The sequence below is a fragment of the Helicoverpa armigera genome, chromosome 11, assembly GCF_030705265.1.
Source record: "Helicoverpa armigera isolate CAAS_96S chromosome 11, ASM3070526v1, whole genome shotgun sequence".
Lineage (NCBI taxonomy): Eukaryota > Metazoa > Arthropoda > Insecta > Lepidoptera > Noctuidae > Helicoverpa > Helicoverpa armigera.
Window position 1 is genome coordinate 5,875,576 of NC_087130.1, and position 12,773 is coordinate 5,888,348.

Genomic DNA, 12,773 nt, shown 5'->3' on the forward strand with positions numbered 1-12,773 from the left:
TTTTATTTGTTTAAACAAAATTGTCTAGCTCGTATGTGTAATATGTGAGTGTACCTCGAGCTCCAGTTGTCCCTTGATCATAATGATGCTGATATTGATCTCGGCGTGCAGCGGCGGCAGATGCGCGTTGCGCGGCGGCAGCTGGCCGGGCCCGAGCGGCACGGCGTCGTCGTCGTCGGCCAGCGCATCGCGGCCGCCGCCGGCACCGCCGCCCACATGCTGCCCTTGCGCCCCGTGGCCGTGCCTGCGCCACTCACATACAACGTACTACCGCCGCGCACACCTGACGCCCCGACCACTACTCGCTTCACCGAGTAGTACTCCGGTTTATTTGTTTTATATACGGATGGCGGGCATCATAATGAGTCTTTCATTCTAGTTGGTTAAACATTTAAAAGTAACAAAAACCAAAGTACAAAATGATAGTAAACCATTCAATCGAACACTTAAAATGATGAAAAATAAACATTTACATAAAATAAGCACGTCAAACAGCTTCGTGCCAAATGTATACAGTTTTCGTTTACATAGAATCGAATGTTTCCTTTCCTAAACACATAAATGAAAGAGAAAGCGATATATCGTGTGCAGCCAAGAGTGGAGTCGAATTTCTAATAGTTGTCTGAAGCGTTCCTCAACTTATGGTAAGCATTCCGTGTCATGAACAGCCATTTATTTGATTTTTAGGAAAACTTGCGGTTGTGTAGGAGTACCGAAACATAACTCATGCCACCGCTGGCTTCGGCGAGCCGCGAGAGTCCGCTACGTCATGCGCGACCGCGACCTACGCTTCAGAATGTGTAGCTACTTCCCTACTCGAGTAGATTGAAGGAAAACGCCAAACTTAACTACGGCCTAACTATAATAGGATAATAAATTATATTTACAAGAAATCTAATAGATGCGCTTTGTAACAATGAGTGACATTCGCAGAGGTAATGAACCAAAACATCCTAGGCGACACAATGCCATCGAGATGAACGTAGACGGGCAGCCGAACAGACGGAACACAGAGACAGATGAAGTGAGCGTGATCGCCCGCGGCCGGGCATGCGTCAGGACAGTACAGTACAGACACAGTGAAGTGATGAGAAGCTTCGGGCGCAGCCACATTCAACGGTGCGTGCGCGCGGCCGCCGCGCAAGCGATGTATGACCCATGCTACTACGTGCCCCAATGTCCACCGTGGCACCCGGCGCCGCCACCGCGCCCGCCAGCCGCGCCCACTTGACTGGTCAGATGCAAGCGGGACGCGACCAACGGGGACGATGGGAGGCCCGCGGCGGCACGATGGACATGCGGGAACTGGCGGCCGTCGGACGTCACAAGGGATCGCGTACACCGACACCGCACACGAACAAACCCTGTCGGGGAGTACGCGCGGGCGCGGGCACGAACGAGCAGTCGCTTACCGAGGTGCTAACGGTCCGTTGCTGCTGACCAAACAAGCACAACACAGTACAAATCAGTACTACCCTCAAGTTCGCATTGTCTAATGAGATCTGTGGTGTAATCGGGGACAGTCGAAGTGGACAAGTTTACATATTTCGGATTTACCTTATTATCGCATATGATGTTTAAAGGCAAGAAGCCGAAGGGGAATGTGTTAAACAATATAATAATTGTGTAAGGAAACATATAGAATAACTTAGTTTAATCGTGATCGGGTCGATTCTACAGAGGAGATACACATTATTGCAATTTAATTACTGTGTGACACAATACGGAATTAATGATGAATGTAATGTTCGAACTAATTTTTATATCTGAAAGTTTAAGGTTCATAAAAGTTTTGGGTAAGCTCTATTTTTATTATAGTGATAATTATTGCAATCAAAGTGATTCTTCGGTGTTGGACGAAGAGGCTTTTCCTAGGACATAACAAAGGTCACATGAGCGATGTAGTGTAATGAGGAGTCAGTAAGAGTATTGCACTTACGCCTGGCGGTGGAGCCGGAGAGCGACAGCGTGCGGCCGAGCTCGCCCTTGACGGCGCGCAGCGAGCGCAGGATGTCGTCCGGGTCGCGCCGCACGCACGATGAGCGCCGCCGCTCCGTGCGCCGCGCGCTCATCGCCGGCGACACGTCGCCACCGCCTTCTACACAACCGCCACTAATGTACCACCTGCCGCACTTACCTCACTCACCTACCGGCACCTCGTACATCTCACAATGCTGCGGTTTTGAATAACTGCTCACTAACACGCTAGTTAAAAGCTGTCAGAGGAAACTTATTATAAAAACTCTAACAAGTAATCAAAATAACTTTGATGTAGATGCTTCCTGGAACTCCCAAAATATAGCATTACCCTTTTCTTGTTGTTGGAATGAGGAACGGCGTGAGCCTGGCAAAGATCGAGAGAAATCTTTGCCAAGCTGATAAACTTCCACTTCGAGTGTTTCTGATTGAGAGGAGCCTCGACGTGAGCCTCCCACCCATGCGTGGTCGGGATGAAGCAAAGAAGCACATTCGCCGATGGAGTCCACGTCATCTGAAAACAATAACAATCACCATTATATAATAGTCATTGGTTAAGAAAACTACGGATCCTAAGTCAAGGTATACGTTAAGCGCGGATCCAAGACATGAAGGGGATAAGTTACATTTTAGAGCACATACCAATGCTCGTACACACTATAACGAGTTAAGTTGAATTATATCAAACGTGTACAATGGTTGTCACTCACTAATCACCGGGGTGTCATATATTGCAATTCATAATTACATTACAGTTATGTAGGATACTTATCTTGTAATCGACGCGTTTAGGCGGCATCAATTTGTGATCCCTTGAGATAATTCACGTAGTCCTTACAAACATCAAACTCCACAAAGCAGGGTTAGTAAAGCAGAATATAGTTGGAAATGGAAAGATTAGTACACGGTGACATTAACGACAAAATCTACAAAGACTGTTTTATGAAAAGCGGGGATTTCGAGCCCACTTCGCATTCGATTTGAAGGTGCGATGGGCCGCGAACGGTAAATCCTCTTATTCTGGATCTAGGCATGCGATTAGGATGATAGAAGGAATAACTGGGGAGGAAAAAAAATTAAACACCCAAATCTTCATGTTCGTGGCCGATTGAACCTCCAGCATGAAATGCCATGGAAATACGAATGCGGAGGGGGCTTCAGAAGGAATAGCATTGAAGTCGATAAGTGAGCAGCGACCATGTCTGGACATGTTAGGGTTGGATCCGCGTTCGTTACCTGACACTGAACGCTGGGAGGCGAAGTCTCCGCGGCGTAAAGCGCGCGCACCCGTGAGCGAGCCGCGCGGCGACGCGTTGGCCGAGCGGGGCCCGCGCTCCTCCAGCGTCCACCACACAGCACGCTCTTCCGCGAATGCTTTCTCGATTTCCATCTGCAAATGCATATTCATGATGACAATGGCTCAACAGAATTACAGAATCAGTCGCGGTTGCAGACACTTATTAATGGTTTCAAGTTTGTGTAGTGTAGTATTAAGTAGTACTTAAGTGTACCTATGTAAGATGTAAGCGAGGGCACTTAGGATTCTGTATTCGGACAATAAACACGTATCATGTAACGCGATTTGTTTCATTCTAAAAAAATCCCTACATGGCGACCCTGCCAGTAGTGGATCAGTGCGCGAGTGGACACTTTTGTTATGAATTCCATGGACTTATAAGGCATGGCGATCAAACTAAGACAATGTCTCCAACGAAAAAAATATAGCCGTGCAGAGTGCTACGATACGGACGTTTTTATCGAAAAATATATAACCAAGTGTAATTATTCGGATAAAAATGGGATCAGGCGCTTCCAAACAAGAGGAAATTGTGATCGCTCAGACAGCGTCAGGGGGCACTAATCAAGCGATGCCGAAGATAAGTGATATCAGTCGAAATATATCGACCACTGACATCATATTGAGTATCTTCCTGATTATGACCTTCATGGTGTTTATTTATGGAGTCTACAAGTTGTACATACGGTGCCATACGAATTTGATACGACGAGAGCTCAACTATCGCGCAACTCTGCGGCGTTCTTTGGCCTTGGCAGGAGGGTATAGATTTGGACCAACCCCGAGTAGATCCAGGACGGGAGGTGTAAAGGCGATCTTCGTGGTGGTTTTTGCGTGTGCAGTGGATAAAAGTGCATAATCGTGTAAACAAATCGGTATTGTGCGACACGGTGTACCATGTGATCAGGTATTGTGCGATTTTTTTTCCTAACGTGCGGTTATTTTCTAAACGCGGTGTTTTAGTAATATGTAGTTTATAATAATGTACTCGTAGCTATTATGATTTTATATTCTCATTTATTTCTTGTATTCTAGTATATTAGGAAAGTTTAAGATATATGCTATGTAATGATTGAAGAGTTTGAGCAACTTTTGATAAAATAAAGAACTTGAAGGATAATCTTACTAAACTAGGTAAGAGTAAAAGAACACCTAGCGTTTTAAAGGAAAAGCTCAATAGTGCACATTCTATCTATAAAAGTTACCTGTCTTATTCTGAGTTATTTGATGAAAAGATTTTGAGAGGTGAGATAAAAGGACAGGATATATTAGCTGTAAAGGAAATTTCTATAAGAATAGAGTCTTTATTTAATAAGATAGAAGATTTTTGTAAAAGCAACAGTACTGTTGAAAAGCTAAACACCAAGATGGAAAAATTTAACTTAAAAACGGCAGTATCCCTCTTACCAGTAATGACTGGAGAGGAAGAAGTGACAAAAAATCTTATTGATTCAATTGAACTTTATAACAGCATGATTGATGGTGATAGCAAACCGTTACTAATTCAGTTTATCTTAAAGACACGTTTGTCAGAAAGCGCAAAATTGCGTCTAGCACCGTCATATAATTCTTGCGATAGTCTACTTAAGGATATGAAGGATACTTTACTGACTAAAAATCAAGCACGGCCGTACACAGTGAGTTAATAAATGCGCGACAATATTCAAAATCTATTGATGAATACGGGAAGTCTTTGAAAATTATTTGTAGATCTGACGATCTCGGAGGCCGACGGAGATCAGGAGGCCTATAAGATTTTAAAACCTATCAATGAGAAGCTGGCGGTCAAACGATTTGCCGAAGGGCTTAGGGATCGAAACTTAAGTCTTATTATTTCAGCTAGGAACTACCCCAACCTCAAGGAAGCCATACAGGGTGCCAAAGACGAGGAGATGTCGTCATCACGTGCGGTGGCGGAGCCATCAGTATTTATGAACCAGCGAGGCAGAGCAGGTAGGTATCCTAGATATAATTCTCAAGGTCAAGGGGTGTCACGTCAGTTTCGAGGCAATAGAGGTGGAAGAGGAGGCCGCCATCAAGGTAATCAAACTTTTGCACAGAATAACGGAAGGTATGTACAATTTAATTATCGAGGTAATAACCGAGGTTATCGAAGAGGATATTTTAGAGGCAGAAATAATAACAATATAAACCAGAACAGACGCTCTATTAATGTTTTAGAGGGTGGTAACCAAGTCTCGGAAAACAATAACAATCAAAACAACGAGACATTAGAATTTTTTCGACCCTAATTTTATTTTAGCTTGTGAGCGTAATAGTACAATAGAATGTTTAGTAGAAGGTACCAAATATGGATTGTTGATAGATTCCGGAGCGTCACTCTCGGCACTAAAATACGAAACCATTCGCAATATGAATCTTCCAATACAACATGAATACCTTACTATAAATGGTATTGGGGGCGAAGTGCAGGCCGATGGTTATGTTTATGTTTCATTAAACATAAATGGAAAGGTATTCAGACATAAATTCTATGTAATCAAATTCTTGCCTTGTAACCAAGCAGGAATAATTGGACGAGATTTTTTATATGAATACAAAGCTATTCTAAATTTTGAAAATAATACATTGGCTTTAGGTAATTGTGATGATCAGGTGTGTATAAAAATGAATTCGGGATCTTTAGGAAATAACACATTTTTGAGCATTCCACCGAGATGCGAAATGACCTTTTATATTGATAGCGTGATTAAAGAGGATTGCGTAGTCCTACCAAAAGAGTTGGCGAAGGTGTTTTTGTGGCAGGAAGTATATGTAAGCCTAATCAAGGAAAAATTAGAATTTTAATTTTGAATACGAGGGAGAGTCAAGTAAATCTAAATTATTTCAGACCAGAAGTAGAGAGTTTCTCGGATTATTCAATTTTACATTTTGAAAAACACAATAACATTGACGCGGATAGAGTGAAAATACTCTTTTCTTTATTACAATTAGAGCATTTAAATAAGGAAGAGCGTACATCTATACGAAACATTTGTGCTAAGTTTTCTGACATTTTTCAACTTCCAGGAGATAAGCTCACTACTACCAAAATCTATGACCACAGTATACAATTAAAACCACATGTAGATCCGGTCTACGTAAAACAGTATCGGTTACCATTCTCTCAGAGAGATGAGGTCAAAAAACAAGTGAAAAACATGCTTTCAGATGGTATTATTGAACCGGCAAAGAGTGAGTGGTCTAGTCCCGTTTTATTGGTACCCAAAAAGTCTGATGATTTGTCAAAAAAGTGGCGGTTAGTGATAGATTTTCGAAAATTGAACGATAGAATTTTAAACGACAAATTCCCATTGCCAAATATCACTGATATACTGGATTCACTTTCCGGAGCCATTTACTTTACCCAATTAGATTTATCACAAGCATACTTTCAGGCCAATTTGGAGGCAAACAGTAGAAAATACACAGCGTTTACGACACCATCCGGACAGTATCAAATGACACGTATGCCGATGGGTCTTAAAACTAGTCCCAGTTCTTTCTCTCGGTTAATGACAGTTGCAATGTCAGGGCTTAACTATGACAAATGTTTTGTATATTTGGACAACATAATTTGTTTCGGCAGAAACTTGAGTTCCCACAACAAAACCTAATGGATATTTTAACTAGACTTCGCAAAGTTAATCTAAAATTGAACCCATTAAAATGTGACTTTTACGTAAAGAAATATTATTTTTAGGTCACATCGTATCCGCAGATGGTATTAAACCAGATCCAAAAAGATTGAATCCGTGAAAATTACCCAACACCAACAAATACCGATGAGGTAAAAGATTTGTCGCATTCGCAAACTATTATCGGAAATTCATTCCCAATTTCGCTGAAAAGCTCTAGAATTAAATAAACTTTGTCGTAAATATGCTAGATTTGAATGGAATGAAAAGTGTGAAAAGCTTTTCTTCATTAAAATGGGCGTTGACAACACCACCAATACTACAATATCCAAATTTCGATCCGTCTAATACATTTATACTACAAACAGATGCCTCAAGTTATGCAATCGGTTCCGTATTATGCAATGGTGATAATAAACCAGTAGCTTATGCCAGTCGTAATCTTAATCAGGCGGAAATCCGATACCCTACGATCGAAAAAGAATTACTAGCGATCGTATGGTCAGTTAAATATTTTCGGCCCTACCTTTATGGTAGACAATTTGTAATTAGAACAGATCACCGACCACTAATATATTTATTTAACATGACAAACCCATCAAGTAGGCTAACTAAATTCAGATTGGCATTAGAAGAGTATATGTTTGAGATTGAATATGTGAAAGGTCGCGATAATGCAGCTGCAGATGCATTATCACGAATTCGTATGTCAAGTGATGATTTGAAAGCTATGAATGAGAAAATTGTGTCAGTTTTAACGCGGGCACAAAAGAAAAAAATGACTGAAAGTGACTCTAAAAATTTTGATAATACTTTGGTGGAAGACGCACAGACTGACGATCGGACTGATCACCCGAGAGTTGTCGAAGTACTAAAACCACCAAAGAATTATACAGAATTAATATTTGTTGATGAAAATGAATGGAGACGAATTAAGAAAGATATGACTGAGGAAACGGAGTTATTCGCGTATTCTTCAAATAAAAATATTGTTTATATAAAGTCAGTTTCTCAATCGTATTGTACACGAGATGTCTTTATGAGAGAACTGACATATTTTTGTAATAAAGTAAAAGTCGACTGTTTGTATGTATTAAAAAATGAAAATAATGTTGAATTGATAAAAGAGCTAGCTCAAAGTATAAACAATCAAACGAAATGGACCGGTCCACGATTATGTGTTCTAAGAAATGTCATTAAGGTAGATAATAAAGACACTCAGCGAGTCATATTAAACGATTACCACATGTTACCCACTAGCGGTCATGTAGGTATCCGAAGGATGTTAAATAATATCCGCCAACGTTATTTTTGGCCAGGATTAGAAAATGACGTCACAGACTTTGTTAAAAGATGTGACCAATGTCAACGACTCAAACATTTTAAGCACACTAAAGAGCCAATGATTATAACAAATCACGGCAACTGTGCATTCGATAGGATATATTTAGATTTAGTGGGCCCATTACCTAAGGATAGTTTTAATAATATTTACATTTTAAGTTTACAGTGCGACCTAACAAAATATGTAGAAGCATATCCACTTACATCTAAGCATACTGAGGTGGTTGCTGCATCTTTAGTTAATAATTTTATATTAAGGTACGGTATACCAAGAGAAATTATATCAGACAGAGGAACTGAATTCGTGTCGAGTACAATGCAACAAGTTTGTAAACTATTGAAAATTACACATCTTACGTCAACCGCTTATCATCATCAAACAATAGGTTCTCTAGAAAATACCCATAAAAATTTAATTACATATTTAAGAATTCAAACCGAAAATCAGTCTGACTGGAGTACATGGCTCCAATATTGGTGTTTTGCTTTCAACACTACAGTACATACTGAAACAAGATATTCACCTTATGAATTAGTGTTTGGCAAATATTGTAATATACCAAGTAATCTTTGTAATTCCCTAGAACCATTGTACAAATTTTCTGATTATGCTAAAGAACTAAAATACAGATTACAGAAATCTCAGTATGATGCTAAACTAAATTTGTCTAAAAGTAAAATTAATAGGAAAACCCGTTATGATTCTTATCTCAACTCTGTAAGTTATAAAGCAGGTGACCGTATATTAATAAGAAATGATGCACGAAAGAATAAATTAGAACCAGTGTACAACGGTCCTTATGATGTTATTAGAGACGACGGTTCGAATGTAATAATATCGCATAATGGCAAAGATAAGGTCGTACATAAAAATAGGACTAAGCTATATCATAATTTGTAATAATTGTAAGACATGTTTATTGTTTAATTTTAAGTTTAATTTTTCTGTTTTTTATATATATAAAAAAAAATTACATACTGTATTTTTTTTTTTTAATTTTTGCCGATGGGGCGTGTAGTGTAGTATTAAGTAGTACTTAAGTGTACCTATGTAAGATGTAAGCGAGGGCACTTAGGATTCTGTATTCGGACAATAAACACGTATCATGTAACGCGATTTGTTTCATTCTAAAAAATCCCTACATTTGATTCTAACTTACAGTGCATTCTCCAATAAGAACAGGGTCAATGCCTGGACAGGCGTCCCAGAGGGTGAGCTCCAACGCTCGGCCTGCTAGCAGGTCTGCTGTGAGTCCACCGAAGCTCAAAGTAGCATTCCACACGGGACTGCATGAAGCAGATGCTGGGTCTGTCTCCACAGGTGGGCAACTTTCACTGTGAAGAAAACGTTTACATTGTAAATACTGTTCATGGATTGTGAAGTCATTAGAAATTAGGTATAGAATTTCGCTTACAGTGATGGCAGAAGGCGTATTCTGGCAAAAGCTTCTGGTTCGTCTCCATAGCCCAGAGTATGGTCCCGCGGCGGCAAGTCGTCGGCCGCGATGAGTACGACCACGAGCTTGCGCAGGTCGCACTCGAACCACACCTGCAGCTGCGCCCGAGCAGGCGGGCGGTCCCTCGCGCGGTCCGCACGGTCTTGCTCCTGAACGTAAAGCGCACATATGACATCTCACGCCTTCTAGTATAAGTTGTACAACAATGCGACTCATAGAGTTACTGGTCCATTTTCATCCATATAGAGATTAATTTTCATTTATAGAAATTGGGAAATATTACTAGGATAATAATTCGACAATTCTACTACATGCACCAATAACTCTGATATGTGTTGATATATAAGTTTTGTTTACAACAAAGTCACATGGTATATACAACTCGGTCACAGATGACTACAATAAACAAATAAGGGTGATTCGGCATAAACGAAAATAATAACAAAATGTAACAATTTCCCAAGATCTGTTATGCAAAATCTAAATCAGTAAGAAACCTTTGGGGAATGCATTGTACTTTATCAAGTAACATGCAGCAACCATGAGCTATTTATCAATCCTTCATCAGCCAGAGAGAAATTCATTTGACTGTTATCCATTCTGTGCGAGTTATAGCAATGCATTCATATCACCATCAATATAATTCGGAATTTGTAATATCCAGTTGAAAATATTACGTTAGAGTAACATGCGTCGGGCTGAGGCATTTCTATGAAACACAAAGTAATGAATAAAATCGGATGGTGTCATCCGCCATGCAGGAAGCTGTATCATGCTGATACCGGTCTCACAAGCTGCATGTACCTACGTCAGGAGCCGAAACCAAACGTTCACCCGGACATTCTCTAAGGATAATCGTTTGCATGTGGCCTTTGCCAGCTCTCATCTATAGTATTTGTTGCACAAGCTTCCTATAGGATTGGGGAAGTCTATTTCAAATCTACGTTAGAAAATATTGCAGATTTCAGCGAAGGATCATATTTTGTCTACTATTTAATGTCTATAGAATATTGAATAATTCAAATTGTAGAAAATATGTTTAAAAAGATTGATCATGGCCCGGTAAATCAACTATAAGCATTAGGAAAGCTTTTTTCTCTTCTACACTATTCTATGGTTTATTTTATATGTCTTGTTTATGTACTTTTATTCAAAATTGCTGCCAGCCATGTAATCAAATCTGACTTACTTTTGTGAGTGAATAAAATACTGTAGGTAGTGAACATCGGTATCTTGGTTGCGAAATGTGTTTATTGCAGAGCATGATGGTATGAATTGCATCGGCGCATTCATTCACATTGACTTTAAATTAATAACGGTATTATAAGAAATAACATGTTAAAATTTTAAGCGTTAACGGTACACATGTGTATTTTCACCATAACAATGACAAAACGCAATAATTTATAAGTATACAGACATTTCATATAGCTTGAACGTTAACACATCATTTGAATTAATACTTCACACACAAAGGCCTTGTCTTATACGGTGCTTTTTACTAGATCAATATGCACATATCGACATTGTGCAACTTCATGCATATCTGTATTTGTAAGTACTGGGTCGTAACAATCAACTACAAGTAAGAGCGGTTATGTACATCGTGTCGCTGTAGGGTGTCGTCATCACATGACAGAAGCGTCGGTGCGCGCCTGTCGACAAGGTGTTCCAGTGCGGTGTACCGTGCTGCCACCACTCCAAGCTAACGAGACTCTAGTCGCTGCGAGCGCCTTCGATACAGTGCGGCATCACACTAAACTAAGTCAACAGCAAGACTCGGTAACAGACACTCGATGCGCTAGATATGAGACGGTACAAACGGGAGTGGAGCCGCGCCGCCGCTGGGCGCCGCCGCCGCCGCCGTCCCAACGTTGTCCAGCTGCTTCTACCTTCCCTTTGCCTCTACCTTACTATGTCCCTGGTGTTATCTTCACTCAAGTCGGTGTATGAAGTGAACTGTTTGTGCCGTTGCCATTGTGATTATATATAGGTACATTTTTGAATGTATAATTTTGTTGTCATTGGCCAAGCTGAAAGCTGCGGCGAATCTAGCTTCACTACATCTGTATAGGTAATGTCGGTAGACAAAGAGCGCTACTCATCCACGATATCCTATAGATGATATTCGATGCCGGGACGAGTCCCCTAATCTACCATCGAACACTAATACTGTAGTTAGCCTCTGACTACACTTACTTATTCATATGTGTTTCATCGATATTTGTGTATTTGCCGATCGTTCCCTAATTCCGCCTGGTGCCGATGGCGACATTATGAAATTGGTCGGGTGATAGAAAAAATAAAAATCTGAAAATAAGTAGGTAGCATTTTTTCACACACTTCACTTAGGATAATCATTATATAAACGGTAACGTATAACGAATATAGATAACAAATAAAGTTAAAAATATATAGGTGTATAAATATTTTAAGTAAACAAACAGAGCATCCCTTTCTCTAAATAGTAAAGGTTAACAAAGTTAAAGTACATCTAGGATCGTATATAGAAATACTAATCTCTTACAACTAGACTAACGTGGAAGATGTCTGACTGATTAGTGCTACAGTATCACAGCAGATCAGTGGAGACCCGCCCCTGCGCTTCGGCCCCATCTCCAGACACAATCAAAAGGCAAAGCAACCGTTCAAGTTAGTGCCAAGCCTTTATTATAGCCGGATCAGAATAGGACCGTCACAGGGCTGCAGTGATCGTGCTTCGCGTGGTCTCGGTGATGTGAAACGAGCGGTGGAACAAACATCACACCAAGAAGCACCATCAACTCCCGTCACATAAAGAGATGAACGTTTACTTTGGAACTCTGAATTACTTTACAAATCTATGTGTACAACGCTTGCTCAATCTAACTGTTTGGTTCCGAGTCGTTCTAGGGCTCGTCTCTTTAAAGCTCATCATCGAATATGATACCAACTAACGAATAATGAAGTTCAATCGTCATTCTAGTTAGTGGATCATCTTTGTCTACACTACTTCACCTTTCCATCACGTTAGGTATTGAAATTCTTATAAAAATGCTTGGAAATAGCCTAAAGTCCTCA

At 40.3% G+C, this 12,773-nt stretch overlaps 1 protein-coding gene across 1 annotated transcript in view; it reads right to left on the minus strand.

The window, feature by feature from the left end:
- The window catches only part of LOC135117467 (regulating synaptic membrane exocytosis protein 1-like), a 36,811-nt gene that overhangs the window by 3,558 nt on the left and 20,480 nt on the right, over window positions 1-12,773 (minus strand). Inside the window, 7 exon segments of the mRNA XM_064036763.1 lie at window positions 55-191; window positions 194-244; window positions 1,940-2,098; window positions 2,309-2,491; window positions 3,214-3,367; window positions 9,417-9,591; window positions 9,672-9,862. Of these exon segments, the coding sequence (XP_063892833.1) occupies window positions 55-191; window positions 194-244; window positions 1,940-2,098; window positions 2,309-2,491; window positions 3,214-3,367; window positions 9,417-9,591; window positions 9,672-9,862 (1,050 nt within the window).